Source organism: Orbicella franksi, chromosome 6 (assembly GCF_964199315.1).
Source record: "Orbicella franksi chromosome 6, jaOrbFran1.1, whole genome shotgun sequence".
NCBI classification, from domain to species: Eukaryota; Metazoa; Cnidaria; class Anthozoa; order Scleractinia; family Merulinidae; genus Orbicella; species Orbicella franksi.
The window spans coordinates 23152918-23174861 of NC_138150.1; the positions used below are offsets into that span (position 1 = coordinate 23152918).

A 21944-nucleotide genomic window follows, 5' to 3' on the forward strand; every position below is an offset into this window, starting at 1 on the left:
ACCACTTTTGCATGAGGATTTCTTCAGTACCCGAAAACGCTTCTCGGGCTCCTCCTGATGTGTAGCCTCGATTACCAGTTGCTGTTCGGGAAAGGAACCCGGGCTCTTCCCCCTTGGGGAGGACACTCGGGGACCAGACCCGAGAGAATGGCGGAAATCGAGACTAGGCGTAACGAGACATGATGACTAAGCTTAAATATGGTTCACCACAGAAAAACACCTATTGCTGACCCCCTATTATGTCAACAAATCTTACTAGCTCCACGATTCTATATTAATTCCTATTTTTCAGGGGCCTAATGGTGGCATTCTGAACATATGCACGCAAGGTATCATTGAATCTCTCCTCTTGAACCAGGGTTCAGTAGAGAGTAGAAATTAACAGAGAGTTCAGGGACTAGACTAGGGAAAGCATGAATATATTGTAAATTGACAATAAAAATCAGCCAATGATCATGCAAGAAATTTAACAGCTACGGGAAAAAGAAAATTAGAAAATGCCTTAAGTATGTAACTGTATTAAGTAGCATTACACTGCACTGTAATGATTTATTTAGCATATTGTTCCGAAGAACAAGTTAAGTTCAAATTTAGGGACAACATTATTATAGTTTGCCATTCATGTAGACTACTGCTATCTACAGCCTACGTAAAGGAAATGATCGCCAGGACAATTTTGCGCTCATTCCCAACAACCGTACTTAGTGTGCATTTCATTTTTGATTGACCTCATTCTGGAATAAAAGTAAAGGAATTACGCCGTGTCTGTTTGTCTATATGATTCAGCTACTACATGTATCATCCCAATTCTGGTATAAACGGAACGTATTCCAAACATCCGGGTATACAGCGGGTGCCCCATATGGTGCATGACATCTGTAATCGTTATCCGGTGTTCAGATTTGTGGTTAATTTCTTGTGGGTTTTTCACTCTTTTCTTTGTGGTCATTTCACATTTTATTATACCAGCGCTTAAATTTTCTAAATTTAAGATTAGCATTGTATAAATGAAGGTATAAAGACGCTTTGCACACATCAGTGGCGGATCCAGACCTTGAGCAAGACGGGGGGTGGGGGGTGGTGAGGGCTTTTTTCCAAAACACACACAATTCTGTAAAATATGAAGTAATATGAAAATGTCAAATAACCCTGCCAAATATGAATTACTAATGAAACAATACTTGCGCTCAATCCTGGACATAAGAGCACTGGATATGACGTCCACTCACCTTCATAAGCTACTTGGAAGTTTTCTCAATCTACTTCTAATTTTCGGAAGAATCTTACAGGAGAGCTGAATATTGAAACAATCCGGAATAATGATGATACTGCCTATTCAAATTGCAGCCTTTTGTAAAGCAACAAATAAAAATGGTGGCTGCTTCATTTGATAAAAGGGACGCAATATTCTTTTGGAATGATCCAGATCAGGATCAATGATCCAAGACAGGGTTCACTCAGAAAATTGCTCCCTTTTCAAGGACCAAGTATTGTTTTTGTCCCAGAGTCTAGTCTTAAAGTCACATTTGGCAGGTGTTCATAGAGTAACACAGCATGATAATGGTTTTCATTCAAGCTTTATACAAAGATACCTTTGTGGATATCTTTGTGGAGTCAAAAAATGGAAAGTATTTTAGCCGGGAAATATGGACATCGAAATCTTAAAAGCAACGATGCTAAAATCAAAATCTTTTAAGCTATATGATGCTTAAAAGCCAAAATGCTAATCGATCCTGGACAAATCTTTTAACATCTTTTAAAATGTCACCCAGAGGAAGAATACAACAGGGAATGCTGTATTATCTCGAAGTAAGGTAAGCATATCTGACGGCAGAAATAATTTATATTGAGAAGATTGTCACATGAAAGTCTCCAAAAAGTCTTGAATATGAACAATAGAAGCTAACAAAGCATTTCCCGAAGGTGATAATGAAATTTTAAGACAGGAAACGTACTGGAGAATTGAGGAGAATTCAAATGCTGTATTTGCTATTATTACAGCACCACATGTAACAATGGGCATAACGAAATGATGTAAACGAACGCATTGATGAAAGGAAATACAAAAAAAGAAATCAGTCATTCGAAAATTCAATCTCTAAGAATTTTTTTCCGATCTGTTAATTTTCTTTTCAGTTCTAAATTTTCAATGGCTTCTGTCCACCTTCATCAGAGTTGCAATGTTAAAGTTCATTACTGCTTGTGCTACAAGCCCGCTTGCTGTCGTGTTATTGATTTTCTAAATCAACAGTAAGTAGGCAAAAAAAATCTTAGAGAATCTCTATCTGTGATTGCAACACTGGAAGTAGTATTTTCAGTCACATCAAAAAGTCAATATTTACATGATTTCTCTGTCATACTAGAAAAATATACACAGGTGCAGTAAAAAAGAGGTAGTTAGGTGCCTGAGCTTTAAACGTGTTGTTACCCCAGTACAGACAATCGAAAGAAATTTATATCGGAAAGCCCTCAAGCAAATCTGATGCAGACCAATTAAACCTACATCAATATACATTATTGATTTTAATTTTGTGATCCACTAATAGAGTTTGATACATGTACTCACAAATGGTCTAGGTTTAAGCCTTTGCTAACCTTTATACAGAAGAAAACAGCTTAGTGCATCACTGAAGGAGAATCCATCCAAGTATTAAATTATTCCAGAAATTGAATTATTGTTTAAGGGGTTTTATTGAGGTATTTAACATCAGAATGGCTACTCTGGAATAATCTGGAATATACTCTTGTTCCAGAACAAGGTCAATCAAGCACCCCCCTAAACAGCTTTGTTGCTCTTCTGCACCATGATCAGTGCACACATCATTACAAAGTCAGCATGTATTGAACAGAAAGAAACACAAACCTTTTGGTCCAGCTGTTGCTAAATCTCCTTTTCTGTCACTGTCTGCGTTTGTGTAATCTGAAGAACATGGTGAAGCTGTATCTCCATTTGTTTCTGATGAGAAGGAGAGATCTCATTACATGGCTGCATGCTTCATTAAAGTGGATAGGAATTGACATGACTTCAAGCAGGGGTTTCAGTGAGGTTTTTTATCAGAAGGGCATCAGGGTATGATATTTGGGCAGAAAATTACTTAACGTGGTCTTTATTTAATAATGGTCTTTATTAAAAATAGAATTCAAAACAACCATTACAATTAACAATAAAAAGATGTAAATAAAAATGGGGTATAAATACAACCTACCTAGGAACAAAGAAATGGTTTAAATAATAAATAATAATAATCAATCTTTATTTGCACTCACTCTTGCTAAAGAAAAAATTACAATTTCAATGAAAATATGAAAAGTAAAAATTAGAGTACTAGCTGCCTGGAATAACCATAGGGGCTAGCGGAGCCAGGCAGCCAGTTGACATCAGCATTAAATAGAAAGAAAATACAGGTCAGCAAGAAAACTTGAGCACAAATGCACACACAAGAAGAAGAAAAAAGAAGAGGAAAAATGCTATTTCTATGCTATGAAGAAAGTCTAAAATAGTTTAAGTTATATATCAATACAAAACATGAAAATGAAGAGGAAAATAAAATAAAATGAAGAGGATTATTAAATAAAATCTAAGGTGGGTTAGAGCATTTGAAAATGTGCTGAATAGAACACACCTGACCCACCCCTACCATTTGGCACAAAACAGAGTGACCCACCCCTCAATGAAGGTGAAAAATTACATGACCCACCCCCCTATAAAACATGATATTTTTGGTTGCATAATCCAACAAAGTCACATAAATGTTTGTGTATTAACTTGTGGTGAAATTTTAGATTTTAGACATATTTCTTTACAATAATACTAAAGGATCTAAAAATAATATTGTTTTCCTTTGCTCTTGCAACTTTCAAGTCATGTCTGTAAACTGCACAAAAAACTTGACAACAACCCCTTGCATTCTCCACCTCTGGCCTCGCTTCCCATGGAATAGTGATCCATCTAGAGAAAGGTTGTAGTGAGTCCTGGGACTCACACAGCCAACAAACCAACCTAGTACCCAGGGTCTCTCATATCACTCCAGGGGCTGGAAAGATCAGAGACCCTGGGAACGAGGTTGCCAGCAGACTTTGAGTGTGAGTCTCAGATCCACGAACATAAGTCCCGTACCCTTGTGGATAAATAGCATGTAGACACAAGTTGGCCAGTTGGTGTCCTGGGAGACTAACATGGCAAAAGAGCATAGTCAGTCGGAAAATTTCTGCACTGGGACTCCTGCTTGCTCATTCTGTTAGACTTCTTCCTTTTCGTACAGATTCACATCTTGCAAGTTACATTTTATATAGACACAAAACAGGAATAAGAAGTTTTTGATTTTATATCATAATAATATTGACTTGATGCGTACAAAATTTATATGTGTGGCCAACTGTTCCATTAGCATCAAGACTTTGATTGTAAAAAAAATATAAATGTGCACCAATTTGTGTTATAAAATAGGATGACCCACCCCATGGGTAGCTAAAAACTGAATGACCCTACAAGCATGCATGCACACACCCACACACAAATAATAACACATTTATTGATCTAACTGAGTACAGTATGGTTAATTAAGGTTATGAAAAAAAAACACTGAATGACCCACCCCTTACCAAGGGCTAAAAAGCTGATCATCCACCCCCTCTCTGCTCTGCAGGGGTTTCACTAACAGTTTCAGCAGGAGGGCAACTGGTTTTCACAGGCAGGCAAATATGTTTGAACTGAACGTCTTTATAAGAAAAACATTCCTCTAAATGGTCAAACCAGGTGGGCAAAATCATCCTCACAGCCTGTAAATTTGGCCAGTGCCTGGCACTTAATAAAACCCCTGGCTCTTACTGATCCCCACCCACCGCCCTCCCCCCCCCCCCCCCCCCCACACCAACATTTTTTGACCGGCCCCTAACATGCAGTAGAACGACAACATGGCCTAGAGCTCTAACAATTTTACTGCATGTGAGTATTATATTCTTCTTTGAGGACCCTATAGAGCAGAAAGAACAGCTCCACAAGAGGGCGACATAAGGGGGGGGGGGGAGGGGGGGTTCTGAAAACCGCAACACCGCCAAAAAAATTAACGAACAACCGCATCACTGGAAGAAAAGTCCGTCACCGCAACACGTATTTTTAGCGCCATGATTTGTTCATCTACACTTAAAATAATACTTTTATACCTCAACAATTTTCCACAAAATAAACACACCACAATGCTTTTCATTGCGCATATGTCTATACGGCTGAGGCCTTTGTATCAGTTTTCTTGCCGTTGTGAAGAAACCTTGTGCAAAGCAAGGAAGCGGACGAAGAAAAAGGAGAGGAGCCTCGAGAGATGGCCTTTATCCCAGATCCCTCTCTTATTTTACTTTGCTCACTTTTGTTGGAGTATAAACCTACTGACTGAAGCCCTATCTTGACTGAAAGTATTGCTTTCCGGAGCTAGCTGCGTTTGCGTTTGATATCGATAATCGTTTGAAAAATTAAAATAGTGGGTTAAAAAAGTCGCAGGACCTTGGAGCGGGTATAGACCGGTATCAGAATGACCTCTAGACGAAGCCGAATAGAAAATGGAAAAAAATAGCCAACATGTGTAATTTACAAAGCGGCCTTAGCTTAGAAAGCCTTCTTTCTTCCCTGCCGACGAGACATCTGAATGTGTTTGGGGTAGGTAGTTTTCGCTATCTTTTCCTTTTTTCATAGAAAAAAGCTGCACAGTCAGTAATAAATTATATTCGGCCTTGGCGTTTCCAGAATTTCCAGGATTGTTTCTGTCCCAATAAAGCAGAAAGAACAGCGCCAAAACTTCTCACTAATTTTTTCCACAACATTGAGTGATTAAAAAGTCTGCAAATGATCCCTAATCATCAACAGAGTGTCACCATGACTATCTTTTGAATTGATATCAAGACAAGGTGACAGCATTGTCTTAATGAGGGCAACATTACCAACCCATGAAGCATTGTCTAGTAAGTTCCTTCCAGCACGCTTTTCAAAGATGGAGATGCTCTCTTGTCTTTAAGAAAGTTAATTGCTTCTATCTCAGGTGTGTTTTTATATGCTAATAAAAACTGATACTGATTTCATTATCTGCTGTTGTCAACATGAAGCAGCCTTTTGAAAATGGGTCATTTTGCTTCTTGTAAAAAAAATTCCTCTTCTCCTCACCTCGCCCCCGTAAATTATAAGACAATGTATGAAGCAGGCATGGATAAAGCATTAATGAAGCATGGATAAAGCATGGATAAAGCATGGATAAAGCATGGATAAAGCATGAATAAAGCATGGATAACGCATGGACAAAGCATGGATAAATCGTGGATAAAGCATGGATAAAGCATGAATAAAGCATGGACAAAGCATGGAGAAAGCATGGAGAAAGCATGGATAAAGCATGGTAAGGCATGGATAAAGCATGGATGAACATTGATAAAGCACGGATAAAGCATGGATCAAGCATGGATAAAGCATGGATAAAGAGGGGTTCCGCGTGGTTACAGAAATAGCACAAATTACCTGTTGCTTTATCATTCTCACTCTCGTCCTTTTTGTCCGCAAAGTGGGTCACATGTCTTTCTGCCAGTACAGCTCCATTTTTACAAGAATCTTTGAGGATATAAAGTTGAGATAGTGTGACGGTCATTCTTCATGTCATGGGCAATGTATACCGACTTATTTAATGTTAATAACATTTCATTAATCAAGCTAACTGACCACCGATTTATTCATTAACAACTGCATTGCTAAGTGGAGGTTGGGTGCCTGAGACATCCAGGGGCTTCCACTATTGGCAGCCAGCTCCTAGATGGAGACTGCTCCGATGGCTGGCAAATCCTGGAAACCGAGCCATAATCACACCCCACATGGAAGGGAAGACATCTGACAAACTGAATTAACAGTAGAAAGAGGGAGGGAAGGGAGGGGGAATGCTTGAAGATGTGCTCCCATGCAAAACAACTTTTACTGTTAACGCTATTGCTGTGAAGGCTGCCAACACATCTCAGTCCAAGAGCACATGGAGTCCTGGTGTATGCACATATAGGTGGAGAAACACCGCTGTCCACCACAGGAATGGAGGTGCTCTTTGTTGTTAACTCCGTTAAATTGCATTTAACTGCTTTTACAATCTGGTCACGCTATCTTGTGGGAATCGTCTACAATATTACGTACCAGCACAAGTTGGCGGAACTGATGCCTCTTAGAGGCTTGGGAAATTAACATATGCAAAACTCCACTCAACCGCGACAAAGGCATGTACCTGTCCCAAGAGTAGAGAGCCTTGACTCTATTGGACACGAACTAATTTCCTAATATATTCAGTTTTTAACAGCGACTTCGCGATCTTTAATAAACTTGTCACTTCATTACATTTTTTATTACCCCTGAAGAGGGCTTACGTTAGGGTTTTTAAGATTTTTAATAGCTTTTCTTAACCAACTGTAACATTTTTATATTAATCATGGAACCACCTGGTTACAAATTGAAGGGGTGAGTGCAAAACCATGCTAAATGACGATTCGGGTGAAAAAAAAAAATTTTCGCGAAAGGGCTTGAATTTTTGCATGTGGTCTTCAATGTAACAGAAAAACCTGGTCCTGTATTTTTCCCGCCGGTTTTTGCTTCGTTTATAAAGGCGCCGCTAGGAAAACCGAGTAGTTTTTTTGCATACGCAATATCTCGAAAACGAAGCAAAGCTTAGCAGAAAAACTACGGGACATTGCTAAACATACCTAAACAAAACTGCATGCGAAATTTGGAGCGTTTTCGACAAAGTTCACTTTTGATTAAAATACCTAACGCCCTTTACCCGCCGAGGCCTTCAATGTTTAAATAAACGAAGCCGGGCCTTTGTTATGATAAACAGAGCCGATCCTTTGTTGCAATAGCCAAGCCAAGCCTTTCTTATAAGTGGAAGTCTCGCCTCGGTTTATCATAACAAAGGATCGGCCCGCCGCGACCGCTAGGACTTTGATTTCACTTACAAAGCAGCAAAATGTCAATTTCACGCAACGTATAAGCTTAAAAATGTTGATTTTAGGTCAAAAAAGGTTTACATGTTGATTTCACGTTAACGTGTGACGGCAAGGAGGGTGATTTCTCTTAGAAACCGGCAAAATGTCAATTTCACGCAACGTATAAGCTCAATGATGTTGATTTCAGGTCTAAATAGGTTTATATGTTGATTTCACGTTAACGCTTGACGGCAAGGATGTTAATTTCACTTAGAAACCACCAAAATGTCAATTTCACGCAGCGCATAAGCTCAATGATGTTGATTTCAGGTCTAAATAGGTTTATATGTTGATTTCACGTTAACGCGTGATGGCAAGGATGTTGGTTTCACTTAGAATAGGTTAAAATGTTGATTTGACGCAACGGCCAATAGGAGCACGCCTTTGGACGGCTGCAGGCCTGCTCGAGCGGAGACTTCGAACACCGATAACACGATTACGGTATATCAGCTGCCTTCGAAGTTTCAGAACACATTTTGATTCTTCAAAACATGCTGATGACTTACAGGTTTATCAAGACTTTATGACGCCTCTCAACCACCAGGCAGGCATACAAGGTACTTTAAAACAATGCTTAAGATATTAGTTGGCAGAGCTCTAATGCGGCACATCTCTTTTTTGTTGGATGTATTTCGTTTGACGCTCGATCGATTCACGTGTTGTGTTCACGTCGCAATAACCGATGTAAACAATCTGTTCCCAGATTTCCGCTCTATGTATGCTGTGAGATCAACCTCGTTCCCAGGGTCTCTCATCTTACCGCCCCCTCTTCGCTCGCTCCAGGGGGCGGTAAGATGAGAGACCCTGGGAACGAGGTTGTTGTGAGATTTGATTTTGACTTCATACACTATAAACAGTCTGCCTGTTTGCTGTTCAACAAATAAACTCCTAAAGACATGGCTAGGAAAAGCCAAGTATTTTTGCATACATTATAACTCAAAAACAAAGCAAAAACCAGCGACAAAAATACAGGGGCACGTTTTTCTATTAAATTGAAGACCACATGCAAAAATTCAAGCCCTTTCGCGAAAATTTTTTTTTTCCCCAAATCGTCACTTAGCATGGTTTTGCACTCACCCCTTCAATTAGTTTTTTAAAATAACTGCTTTTATTTTCACAATTGCGTGACAAACAAGAAGTATTTAATTACCAAATTATCACTTAATAAGCAGTGTTCGTGACCTGTTTCCACCATCAATCGTAGTTTACAAACATTTTGGTTAAGTTATAATTGCAACAGAGTTTTCATGTTATTAGGTCAAAATTATCACTAAAACTGGTTTTGATGTAAAGGTAAAAAAGGAAAGCCTCTTAAGCCCAACTGGAGCCATAGCCCTGACTTCTGTAGCATGGAGTACACTGTAGCTATAGGAGTGTTGCTTATAGGAGTCTATCTCAGATCCTGTCAGGTTAATTATCCTGTCAGGTTGCCTCAGCAATTTGTGGGTACCCATTGATATTACCCAGTGGAGAGAGGGACTGTGAGAGTACAGAGTTCTTTCCCAAGAACACCACACAGTCACAATGACCCTAGCCAGAGTTGCTCAATTCTGAGTTCAGTGCACTAACAATTTAAGCCCCTGCATCTCCCAAAAATTAATGACTGCAAAAACACATATAAAAAGAGAATTCTTAACTAGGGACTTTAAAATAAAGAAACAGCAATAATAAAATAGAAAATTAGAAAAAATTATATCTAGATTTAAAACAGTCAGATAAAAAGTTAGACACAAATTGAGTCTTCTTGAGTAGTTAAATCATAGTTCCCTTAATGAAAAGCATTTCAAGCCCTGCTCGCTTCTGCAGGCAGAAAGATATTTTCTCAGTTCTGCTCTCCAAGGTTTGTTTTCTGCTTGAGCAATCCAAAGTTGTTTTAAGAGTGATAGACTCTCCCCTCCACTCCCCACTCCCCGTTGGCCTGTGTCTACTTAAATGGGGGTAACCTAGCCTGTGAACAGGCCCTAACACTCACCTCCACACCCCGAATCACACAATTTTAAAACAGAACAAACTCTCACAAAATCTGACTGAGACTTTAGTGATGTGGTCAGCAACCCTCCAAGTTAACTTTCTTCCTTAGTGGCCATTTGGCCACTGACTGTTCAGGTTTGGTCGCCAGTGAAAAATTTTAGTCGCCAAAATATATGCATAAATTAATAATTAATTAATAATAAATAATAATCTTATTATTATCTAACTGTATTATTAATAGCATTTTCCTTGAACCACCAAGTAAATTGAAGTCCCGTTCAGTGAAAGAACTAGTGGGAGGTGCGGTGGCCTCATGGTTAGTGCGCTCGTCTCTGGATCGAGCGGTCTGGATTCGAGCCCTGGCCAGGGACATTGTGTTGTGTTCTTGGGCAAGACACTTTACTCTCACAGTGCCTCTCTCCACCCAGGAGTATAAATGGGTACCGGCGAACTTAATGCTGGGGGTAACCCTGCGATGGACTAGCATCCCATCCAGGGGGGAGTAGAAATACTCCTGGTCGCTTCATGCTACAGAAACCGGGATAAGCTCCGGCCTGATGGGCCACTTGGCTCGCATGCAGACTTTACCTTTACCTCAGTGAAAGAACTACCTAATGTTGATTCAAATATGCTTTTATTGGAATGATTGATGATCAAATGAAATAGTTTCTGATCACAATGAAAAAGTACTATATTATTGCAACAGTGTTGTGAGTTGATCACAGTTCTCATTCAGTCATTTTAAATTGATTGGCTTTCACTTTCACTAAATCTTTTACAATGGTTATAATAATGCAAATGTACATGCCTTCAAATAGCTCCATCGATTTACAAGTGACACCACAAATGTCAAAAACCAAAGGTTCAGACTATCTTCATTATAAACTCTTGCTTGAATTTTTAATATTTTATAATCACACTTAAATGGTAACTTAGGAATGACTTGAGCACTCCAAACAATTCAAACTTTCATGCTATGAAATAAAGTTTTTTTTGTTTTTAATCTATACTAGTGACACATATTTTCAAGTCTACAGCCAGCACACAGAAATCCATATTTCTGCATTAAAACTTAGAAACCACATGTGGTATGGACTTCAGATTGAAGAAATGGTCTTCTTGATCTTTTTGAGGATTTGAACCATTCCTTCACTGCTGGCGCTGGTTGTGAAATCAACCATCAAAAAGCGTGAGCATGTATGAATGAAACGTATGTTTACCGCCATTTTTCCCGCGAAAATATTTGATGAAAATTAAGAAAAAAAGTCGCTTCACAAAACACAGAAATATTTGTGTATATCATTTATAATTCACACAACAGGAGCAGTGCAAACGACACAGATTATACCAAGTTAAAATAAGATAGCCTCATTCGCAGCTGAATGGCGGAAAGTTTTCCAATGTTTATCAAGGCGGCATCAAATTCTTGCTGAGACCATAAAGTGAACACTATTTTTGCCTTATCGCTTATGATCTTTTTTAAATGTTCAACCTCGTTTTCTGCTTGAATAAGTAAACGATATAAAACTTCATCAGAAAATTAAAGACTGTATTGAAATGGACAGAAAAGTTCACGCTCAAATTGTTTGTCGTTGTAAATTTAATATGCGAACCGTGGAACGCGAATACTCAACGTGAAAATACTTTCACAAGTTTTAGGGCAATCACTAAGACGGATATTTTTTATCGATGAAATCTTTGACAATTTAAAAATAAACCCAGGTTCGTTCACACAAGTGAAATTTATTTACAACTGCGAGCCGCTTTTCATCACAGTTTTTTTTATTTATAGAACCCCCGTGCTTGTGTTAACAAGTGTGCTGTAAAGTCAAGTATTTTCGTGTCCACTGAAATAAAATACGTTTCTCAAATACATCTGGATGTTTCTCAAATATATTGTGGATCCTGTCACCGTCGAGCTTTCCAAGCTTTTGCAATTCCTCTTCTTTTCGATGGCAAATGACCGGATTGCGTGCGTTGTCTCACGCTTCCAGGTAAAATTATCACGTGCCAAAGTTCAGTCGAGTGGAACGAATCTCGTCGCGTCCCAAGCTCAACTGAATGAAATTCCTTGATCTTTGTTTACCGTGTAACATTTCATTTTATTCAGTCTCCATTTCTGTTGGTTAAAATCCCACAACAACTAGCTTTGCAAAGTGAATTCTTAATGCTCAGAACGTTTTTCTTTTCACTCCGGATGATAGTCCGCTCGAGCTCCTGACGCATAGCTCACGTTAATTTTAGTCGCCGAGCTGGCGACTTGCGTTCTAATTTAGTCGCCAGCTCCAAAATTCTAGTCGCCATGGCGACTAAAATGGTCGCAACTTGGAGGGTTGTGGTGCCTTTTTGGTTTACAAGTTCTTCGAATATTTTTTCAGATTTTCCGGGCCGTGATTGTTCAACCACTCAATAAGCGTTAAATCGCGCAGGACCCATGGGTTCATAATCTGTTTGAAATGTAAAGACTACAAACGAAACTGGTTAATTCGTTAGAAAATCCATATATGTTAAAGTTCTTTGTAATAATTGGCTATAAAAGACTGTTTCAGTGTATCAATATTTAGTGCATTTTTGGGTAACTTTACACTCTACACTGATACGTAAACCCACAGCTAGACAGTCCTTTCATCAGTCATTCGTGTATTTAAGCAATAAACCAGTCTTTTTATGGGTTTACCAGCACAATAAACCACCCAGGATGTTGGGAGAGCTTGTAAATCATGAGTCGTAAGGTGAAGACAACTCAATGCATCACTGAAAGAGAATCCATCCAGGGATTAAATTATTCCAGAAATGGAATTATCGTTTTATTAAGGTATGGCCAGAATGGCTATTCTGGAATAATCTGCAGTAGTTTCTCAGTCCAGGGCAAGGTCAATCAAACACTCCCCTAAACAAGTTGTTGCTCTTCAGTGCACCATGATCAGTACATATGTCCATTACAAAGTCAACAATGTATTGTACATGAAGATACACAAACCTCTTGGTCCAGTTGTTGCTAAATCTCCTTTTCTGTCACTGTCCGCTTCCGTGTAATCTGAAGAAGATGGTGAAGCTGAATCTCCATTTGCATCTGATGAGAAGAAGAGATCTTATTACATGGCTGCGTGTTGATCATTACAGTGGATAGGAATTGACGTGACTTAAAGCAGGGGGTTTCAGTGAGGTTTTTCAAAAACACCTGCATCACATGACCAAACTTTTAACTGCACGCTGACTAATTAAGTTGCCTAATTATGGTACTTGGAACTAGGTAAGAGAAAAGAGGAGAGAATTAGAATTAAAAAATTAACTCTGGGTATGGGGCTGGTTTCACCTATGACCATCTGGCCTTGTAGCTCAGTGGGCAGAGTAACGAGAATTTTAATTCAGAGGCCACCAATGTCAAAGTATTAAATCCCTTTGTCTCAAATGGGCCTCATTTCCTTTCTAGAGCTAATGTTCAGAGGGAAATACTTGGGTTTATTTTCCAACACTTTAAATATTTACCCTCTTTTATAAATTCTCTACCTAGCTTCCTATGATATACAATTATGGCCAAGAATTGTCTTCATTTTGCTGTAAAAATGCATCTCTTTGACAGTTTGTGGAATAATAAAACAACAGTTATCTCACTCAATCTTGCAGAATATAGTTTCAGTTTAGCCTACTCTGCCCACAACCTCGTTGGCAAAGTATCACACAGTATTCCACATGATTTGACAAGATAATAATTGTTGAATAACATTTTTCATGAAAATCAACTGGGTTCTATGGAATTAAGATACCTTCAGTTACTTCTCCATGCTACATGCTAAATATGCTCGTCTAATATATAGCTTGTGATCTTTTAGGGATTTGAAATTTATCACTGAAATAAATACATTTGTTGAGGAACATAGCATAACATCAATCCATGAAAGCCTATACTTAACGTTGTAGATCTCTAGTACTTCTGCTCCCTGTGAGCACGGGAAAAGCAGATATCCTGAAGTCGTGATTGTGTGAACTCTATATATTCCATGATTGATTAAGGGCCCATTAACTGAACTTTCTGAGCCATTGCTAAGGAAAATTTATTCTCATATTACCTCATCATTTTTAGTTAGTTTAGAGTTATTTCATGCATTTAAATTTTTCATGATCAGTAACACTGGTGATGATGTCATCAGGCCAAGCACATGGTCACGTGACTAATACTGATAAAATGTTAAGGCTCCCAGGCAAATCACTTTATTGGGAATTTTTTCATTGATTTAATATTTTAATTTAAATCCTTATTACGCTATGATTTTGTTTCTTTTCTAAAAGGTCAGATTTTGAGAGAATTTCAAAAAATTGAAAAATTCATAATTTTCTGAAAAAAGCATGATTTCAAAAAAGGAATGCATAGCTATGTTTGCAACATTGGCTTTAATCGAAATTCATCGAAAAAGGCTGGATTTAATGAAAACCGCATTTCCTTTAGCATTTAAAGATAAACGGAATGCAATGCATGCAGAAGCAATGATGTTTAAAAATTGTTCCTAGAAGATTGGAACATAAGCAGCAAAACTGATTCTTAAACTTCTGTGTTAGAAATTTTAGGGGTTTACATTTAGGGTAGTCCATTGGTGGTTCATTCAAGTAGTTCATGTACCAGGTCCATCTTGTTAGTCCATGTGCTAGGAGGTCAGCGAAATGTACCAACCCAAAAGAAAGATTAATAACTAAAATAAAAAGCACTCCGCTGGAAAGTTCCTCTCTCTGAAATCAACACCTTATTATCTTTAAAGATATTTGGCAAAGCTAATTACCTCACCGGAAATTAATTTGTTGTTTTAACCATATACTTGTCCAAGAGAAAATCATTTTCTCTTGACTTGTCATATCACGTGATTTTCTCTTGATTTGTTATATCGCATGTGCGAACCGCTTGTCTATCTAAAATTGTATGTATCGAAGATATGTTATTATGAGTTTGCCCGTGAGCGCAAATTCAATTGACACTGTATAAACCAAAATCCACCCCCAAATTTTCGTTTAAAAGCTGAAATTAAAAGCACTCTGCTGATCCTACAAACAGCAAAGGAAAGCCACAAAGTACAAGTTTCTCTCTGAAATCGACAGCTTATTTATTATCTTTAAAGATATTTGGCAACCCTAATTACCTCACCGAAAATTAATTTGTTGTTAACCGTATACTTGTCATCAATGAACATTCGTATTGTCTTTACCCTGACAAAACGATTATCGATTGTTTAATCACAACTACTCTTTCGTTGAAAGAAAATATAGAACAGCACATTTCCAAAACTTCATAAAAAAAACTGCAAATTGCAAATGAATCGTACCCTGACTTCATTATCACTACTGTAAACTGTATATTTCAGTGCTCATACAATGCTCATACAGTGCTCTCACAGTGCTCTTTCAATTCAGACAATGCTCATTCAATTCACTTCCAGACTGGCAAAAGTACAACTCGCTACCAATCTGTAAATTTTATGTAGACCCTTCAGCTATCGCATGTGCGACTTGCTTGTCTATCTAAATTTGAGTGTATGGACAATATGTTCTTATTACGAGTTTGCCAGTGAGCGCAAATTTATCCGACACTGTATACACCAAAATCAACCCCCAAATCTTCGCTTAAAAGCTGAAATTAAAAGCGCTCCGCTTTTTACTCTCTGAAATCGACACCTTATTATCTTTAAAAATATTTGGCAACACTAATTACCTCACTGGAAATTAATTTGTTGTTTTAACTGTATTCTTGTCATATCGATTAAAAGCAGTCCGCTGATCCTACAAACAGCAAAGGAAAGCCGCAAAGCCTTCACCTATTGTCTGTGCAACTTCCTTGTCTATCTAAACTTGTATGTATGAAGGATATGTTCTTATTATGAGTTTGCCCGTGAATGCAAATTTATCCGATACTGGATAAACCAAACTCCACCCCTAAATCTTCTTAAAAGCTACAATTAAAAGCACTCTGCTGAACCTACAAACAGCAAAGGAAAGCAGCAACGGAACTCCCAGAGTGCATTTCGCTTCCACAGGGGGATAAAAAGTGCGTGACATAAGCGCACGGACATGAGCGCAACAAACTATGCGAAATCACTATCCAAAGGAATGCATGCACGCCAGCATAAAGCGATGACATCACACAATACGTCATCACTTAAAAAATGGAAGTGCACTCGATATATGTCAGAACTTAGAAGTTACCTTATCAGCATGTGCGCAATTTAATACACTACCAGCACACTTCGCTAAGATCAAACAAAGCCACACAGAGTTAGTTTTTCCCTTTCTGTTGCTCGTTTTTCTGTCTTTCTATTATTTTGTCTTACTTTGCATTTTGTGAAACACAAAGAAAAACATCTCAAATGTAAGCAAATTTGCAAGTTAATGAGTTGTTTTTATTTTCCGTACTGACAGGCTGAGGTAAGTAACTGGAAGTGAAATTTCACCTCCCAAGCAGTGGGCGTGAGCGAGCACATCAATCAGTTAATGGGCCCTTAAGGAATATTGAAACGTGAATTGTCTATAATTTCCTCATTGAGGAGTCAATACAGCGGTCAGAGCATCACTCTTGACTAACTAGTAACACTACATACGTCACCAAAACTTCTCACTTAAATGTTTTCACAAGATTGGCCGCAGCCGCACTAGAGAGTTAACCAGGTTATTTCTAATTAATTAATTACGGTTAACCGGGTTACCAAAAAATTGTGATGTGGCCGCTACTTTCAGCTGTTCGTGGAACTTAAACTGGGTTTATGGTTACCATGGAAATTAATTGATGAACAATAGATTTTTTGACCGGGTTAGGTTAATTTTAAACCACCTTTTTCTGTGCTTTAACGCAGGTTAGTGGTCTCTTATCAGCAGTCTGATCAGCGCTGCACGGAAGGGAGTGTTTCTTTTTGCCATAAATGGCGACAGAATATGACAAAGGGCGTGAAAAGAGTCGAAGCTCATTCAAAAGTGCTCTCTAAAAAAGTCGTGCATGGCAGGATTCCTATGGATTTCCCCAAACCATCGCTGGTCTCTCGGATATACCCAGACTCAAGGACGATTCGACAGCAATGGAGAACACTCTGACGTCTACGCGAAATTAACATCATGTTTGAAAGAACTGCCTTAGAAATTTGCATAGTGCACATTAGAAGGAAGAGGGACTGCCTTAGCCATGAGTGGAGAGAAAGGAAATGAAAACAAAGAAAAAGAATCGAGAATATAACGACAGACTGAACAGGGTCCTTGAAGTCTGCCATTTTGTTGGTTTATCTCAGGACGTTAATTGAGTTTAACCCACTTCATAACCCATTTCAGTGCGGCCGCTCATAAAATATAACCCAGTTATTTTATTATAACCAACCTTTAACTGAGTTAAGTTGTTTAGAATTTATAATCAGGTTTCTAAAAAATAAACCCAGTTAACTCTCTTAGTGCAGCTGCAGCCATTGAGTGTGTAAAAAGTAACTGCAATAATAATTGGAGAAGAAAACTGGTCCTTAACAGCACAAGGAAAAAGAAACCAATATGCTCCCCTGCTGAGTAGATAACTCACAGGCACAGCATTACCATATGAGCAGATGCATTCATTAACACCATCACTATCTTTCTATTATTCTCTTTGCTGGAACCCGCAGAGTAAGAGAGGAAGGGAAAAGAACATAAACAGATGAAAATAGCCTTGTGTGAGAAGGGATTAACTTGAAACTCAAGAAAAGTCTTTCCTTTGTTTGAAGGCTGAAAATGTAGATTTTTCTGTTTGGTGATCAGGGATGTAAAGTGACATCATGAAGAACTGGTGCAAAACTGCAACATGTGGTCAATATATTAAACTGAAAGAACTTTCAAAACCCATTATGAGTCCACCCTTTAAGGAAGGACAATGGAGCAAGGTTGCAGCAGATAAATTTCTTGAGCACAGTGGGACAAACCCACCACCTTGTGATAGGCTACCACTCGCGTAATGTCAGGATATGCCTGGAAAATTCCCGAACCACTGAGACCAGGGTTGTCACAAAGCTTTGAGCTAGGAGGCCCTGGTTTTGTTGTAGACGGCTGATTTCTCCATATTATTCTAAAGAATCAGACAAACAGCCGGCCAGCAGAGTAGATGTAGGTGGTGAATTTCACTGGTAGCCAGCTACTTTTAAATTTGACAACCCAGGCTAAGACCATCCTGAAAATGAAAAGAGTTCAGTAGGCATGGTATCCACAACACCATTCATGGACAGTGGACCTTGATTCAGTTCAGTAAAATTCAAACAGCTTATATAACTCTGGGGATTCCAACATGTCATGTCAACTTCACTCTACACACAGTCCAATGGCAATACATGTTACTGTATCTCCTGAGCTGTGAGACAATGAAGGCATTAAGCTGAACAAGGGTGATGATGAGTTCTTGGCACTTCTGTCATACAGGAATACCTTCCAATTGGTTCTCTCCTCGCAGCTGAGAATGGTTCACAAACTAAAAACAACAGTGTTCTAGTGGTATCCAAATAAACTGCTCCCAACCATGTGCAAACCAACTGACTCTGACCAAGTGTGCTGAAGAGAGAAAATCTACTGGGAAAAGATGACACATGACTACCATACCAGACATAAGATTGTTGAAACTGTAAACAGATACCAGATTCGCCCACAGAAGGCTCAGTGATTAAAAAAAGAGACACCAAGGTCCATGGTTGTTATTGACAACCCTAAAATCACCATCTGGAGAAACTGTCACATGACTTGGTACTTAGACTGTAAAATTTACTGCTCAGATTTAAAAAACAATTCAACTGTTTTTTTTTTTAAGTTGATGAATTTTACCATGATTTAATAAAAGATTATTTACCTATCTATATAGCAGATTCTTACACCCTCAGCAGGCAACTGTACTTATCGAACTAGCCACTCCAAGCAAGAGTTAATTGTCTCAGGTGATAGGAAGCGCTAGTAGGTCATTGCAGTAGAATGCTACAGAGGGTCCACTGGAACTTAAAGCAGCTTTCAAGCCACCTACTCCTCAGCAGATATGGACACCACCAATACTAAAAGTACCATGATGATCCAGACGAAATGCAAGCCAAATGTCTTATCTCATTTGAAAATTTTGAATTATGATTGTTACAGTAAGTTTGTTTGCAAGTTCCTAGTTACAGTCAAGCTAAACAAAACCATGAACACCTAAAATATGTCTGGAATGTTTATTGTGTTCCAACCAATCACAAGCGAGATCTTCAACCACAGAAACAACAGAAAATGGATGGGTTCCATCCATCAAGGAACTATAAATTTAGTTTTTGGTTTTCACTTTGTCCCACGAGACACCCTCCATCCAGCCACAGAAAACAGATTAGTTTCCATCAGTCATGCATGGAACAAATTTGTTTGTTTAAAATAAATCCTCTATTTTTGTTATCAAGAATTTAAATTATTGCCAAAACATCCTATTTAAACACTTGCGAAGAAGGTTTGGAATATTGTTTATGTGAAAAACTATTTTCACAAACCAATGCATTGTGCTGGGCATTTGCAACCAGGGATGTAGCTCCCTTTAAGCCAGTAAGCCCAGGCTAACAAAGTTTTCTCGGTACATTTCTTTTCTCTTGGAATATTTCTTTTTTTACTTCATAGAACTAGTTTTTGGGTGACTTTGTTAAGGAAACGTGGAAGAAAAGAAAATTGCAAAAACAAAAATACTCAAGAAAACCATTCAAGCGCTCACGTCCCCAACCTTCTTTTCAGGTTTTTCTCTCATGTCTTAAGTTCTATATTTAGATTGCATACATGTAACAAGTGGAGGCCTAGCTACAATAATGCTGGAAAATCACCCAAAAATCTATCCAGATAATCTCCAAAAAAGTTATAAAAATATCAGAAAGAAATCTAAAAATCTCATGTTTTCTAAAAATCTCAAAATTTTAACGAAAAATATCAAAACTTTTACAACAAATCTTGAGAATGCGTCTAAAAATCCCATTAATGGTTAAAATAAAAACAATGGTTAAACAATGGTTAAAATAAAAACCTGCTGTTCATGAAGCCATGACTGAAGCCTCTTGTCACTCATATATATAGCTTTACAAGCAAATTGGGTTCCTAACTGTGCATATAAAACATTTTTTAACACATTTTACAGACTTTTTTGGCTCTAAAAACTCTAAAAATTATTGACCTTGATAAATTCTTCCAAAAATCTTTTCAGCATTTAAAAATCTCAAAGCAGTCTACATTTTTGTTGCTAGGCCTAAATGAGTGCACCATTGTGCTTAATCAGCAGCAATTCACCATTATGATATCCATTGGTCACTGCAAATGACAAACGTGAGAAACATGGCATCCAACCATAACATTAGAGATCAGTTTCCGTCCTTTGCCGAGGAAGAAATTCAGATATCCAGGATGAGTCAAAACTGAATTGATTGAAAAAATCATAGGCATGCTTGACTTCCCCCCATCTTCTCCGGCCGCACTACACTTACATATACGAAGTATGGAAAGGGCTTATGAGTCAAAAATGGCTAGCTATGCCCCTGAGAGCTGTACCACCGGCAAAATATATGCACATCACCCTGAGAAGCGATCTTTCCATGTTGTCAACCTTTGCCTGATAGTAGCCTGTTACTACATCTATACTGCAGTTAAAGAAAGTGAAACCTACAGCATAACAGCATTTAAAGTATTGCTAAAAAGTAAACTATCCACGGAGTGACCAAGCGTTCAAACACCCGTGAACTTTTAGATACATATATCATTCTATTGATTTTAAATGTAATAAATGTCAAGCGTAAGTAAAATGAATATTGTAAGCTACAGTATTGTCAATGGTATCAGTAGTGTAAGTAACAGTTGTATTGTAAGTAATGTCAGCAACAGAGTAAGTGATTTTAGTATTGTAAGTAATGTTAGTACTGTAGGTAATGTTAGTATTGTAAGAAGTGTTAGTAGTGTGAGTAGTGTTAGTATTGTACGTAATTAATTTGTGATTTTAAAAAAAGACTAAAAGTGGAGTTCGATCGCGAAAAAAAACAAGTTGAATCACTCACAGACAAATGATCCAAATCAGTGCGATCCAAATTAAAGCCATTATTTTCATAACAACAAAAAGTGTTCAGGAATATTGATGTAAATCATTGTTTTGAAATTGAGGTGTTTACTGTTAGACACAACTAATTCCAGCATTGGGAAACAATTAAATTATTTTATTGTCTTTCCAGGGTCTTTAGATGACTAAATCACAGGGCCCAAGGGATTGTAATTGTTTTTTTAAAACAGATTGAGTTGCTAAAGATGATAGCAAGGTTAGCAAAACCACCAAAATTTTAAATTTTAAAAGCACGGTTATAAGATCTAAAAGATCTTCTTGTTACCTTTAATGTAACAGAACTTCTCTGCCAAGTCTTGGCGCTGTACAAGTTGATGTTTTAACCCATCACACAAAGCCTGGTAGGTTGCAGCAGAACCTTTCTTTTGTCTCCAGTGCTTTAACATGTGGTATCCCTTTTCAGACAGTTCATCATGACCTTTATTTATTTCTTCAAGTTCTGCATCATGCACACTTAGGCAACGCCCAAGCTTTATCCACTTTTCTCCAATTTCAGCACCCAAGTCTTCTAATTCATCTAACGTGGGTGTGGCATGTTTTTCTACAAAAAGAAGTAATTCAGCACAAATAAATTGTTGATGTTGCTGTCACTCACAATGCTCCTGAATGAGGGCTCCAATTTTTTGAACTAGTTTATTTTTTTTATATATATATTTCACTTTTTAAGGCTTCTCAAACAGGATAACATGCTCACTCACCACCCACCCTCTCAGTCCCCAGCCCTATCCTACCCAGTGAGGATCAAGTAATACTCTGGACAACCAGGAACAAATCCATCTAGTAGCTGAGGGTGGAGAGCTTGAACCTGGGAGCTGCAGATTACAAGATCAGCTAGAGCAGTGCAGCCACAATGTCTCCAGAGAACAAGCTTAATATTCAAACGTGTCAAGACATCATGCCT

General features: G+C 38.1%; 2 protein-coding genes across 2 annotated transcripts in view; one reads left to right on the forward strand and one right to left on the reverse strand.

The window, feature by feature from the left end:
* The window catches only part of LOC145491344 (uncharacterized), a 515242-nt gene that overhangs the window by 160163 nt on the left and 333135 nt on the right, over positions 1–21944 (reverse strand). The window contains exons 25-27 of the mRNA XM_081470516.1: positions 12947–13039; positions 6500–6589; positions 2864–2956 (exon numbers count right to left, since the gene is read on the reverse strand). Of these exons, the coding sequence (XP_081326642.1) occupies positions 2864–2956; positions 6500–6589; positions 12947–13039 (276 nt within the window). The remainder of the gene's footprint in view (positions 1–2863; positions 2957–6499; positions 6590–12946; positions 13040–21944) is intronic.
* Positions 8289–21944, forward strand: part of LOC145491379 (uncharacterized) — a 130827-nt gene continuing 117171 nt past the window's right edge. The window contains exon 1 of the mRNA XM_081470565.1: positions 8289–8336. The gene's annotated coding sequence lies outside the window, so the exon portion shown is untranslated. The remainder of the gene's footprint in view (positions 8337–21944) is intronic.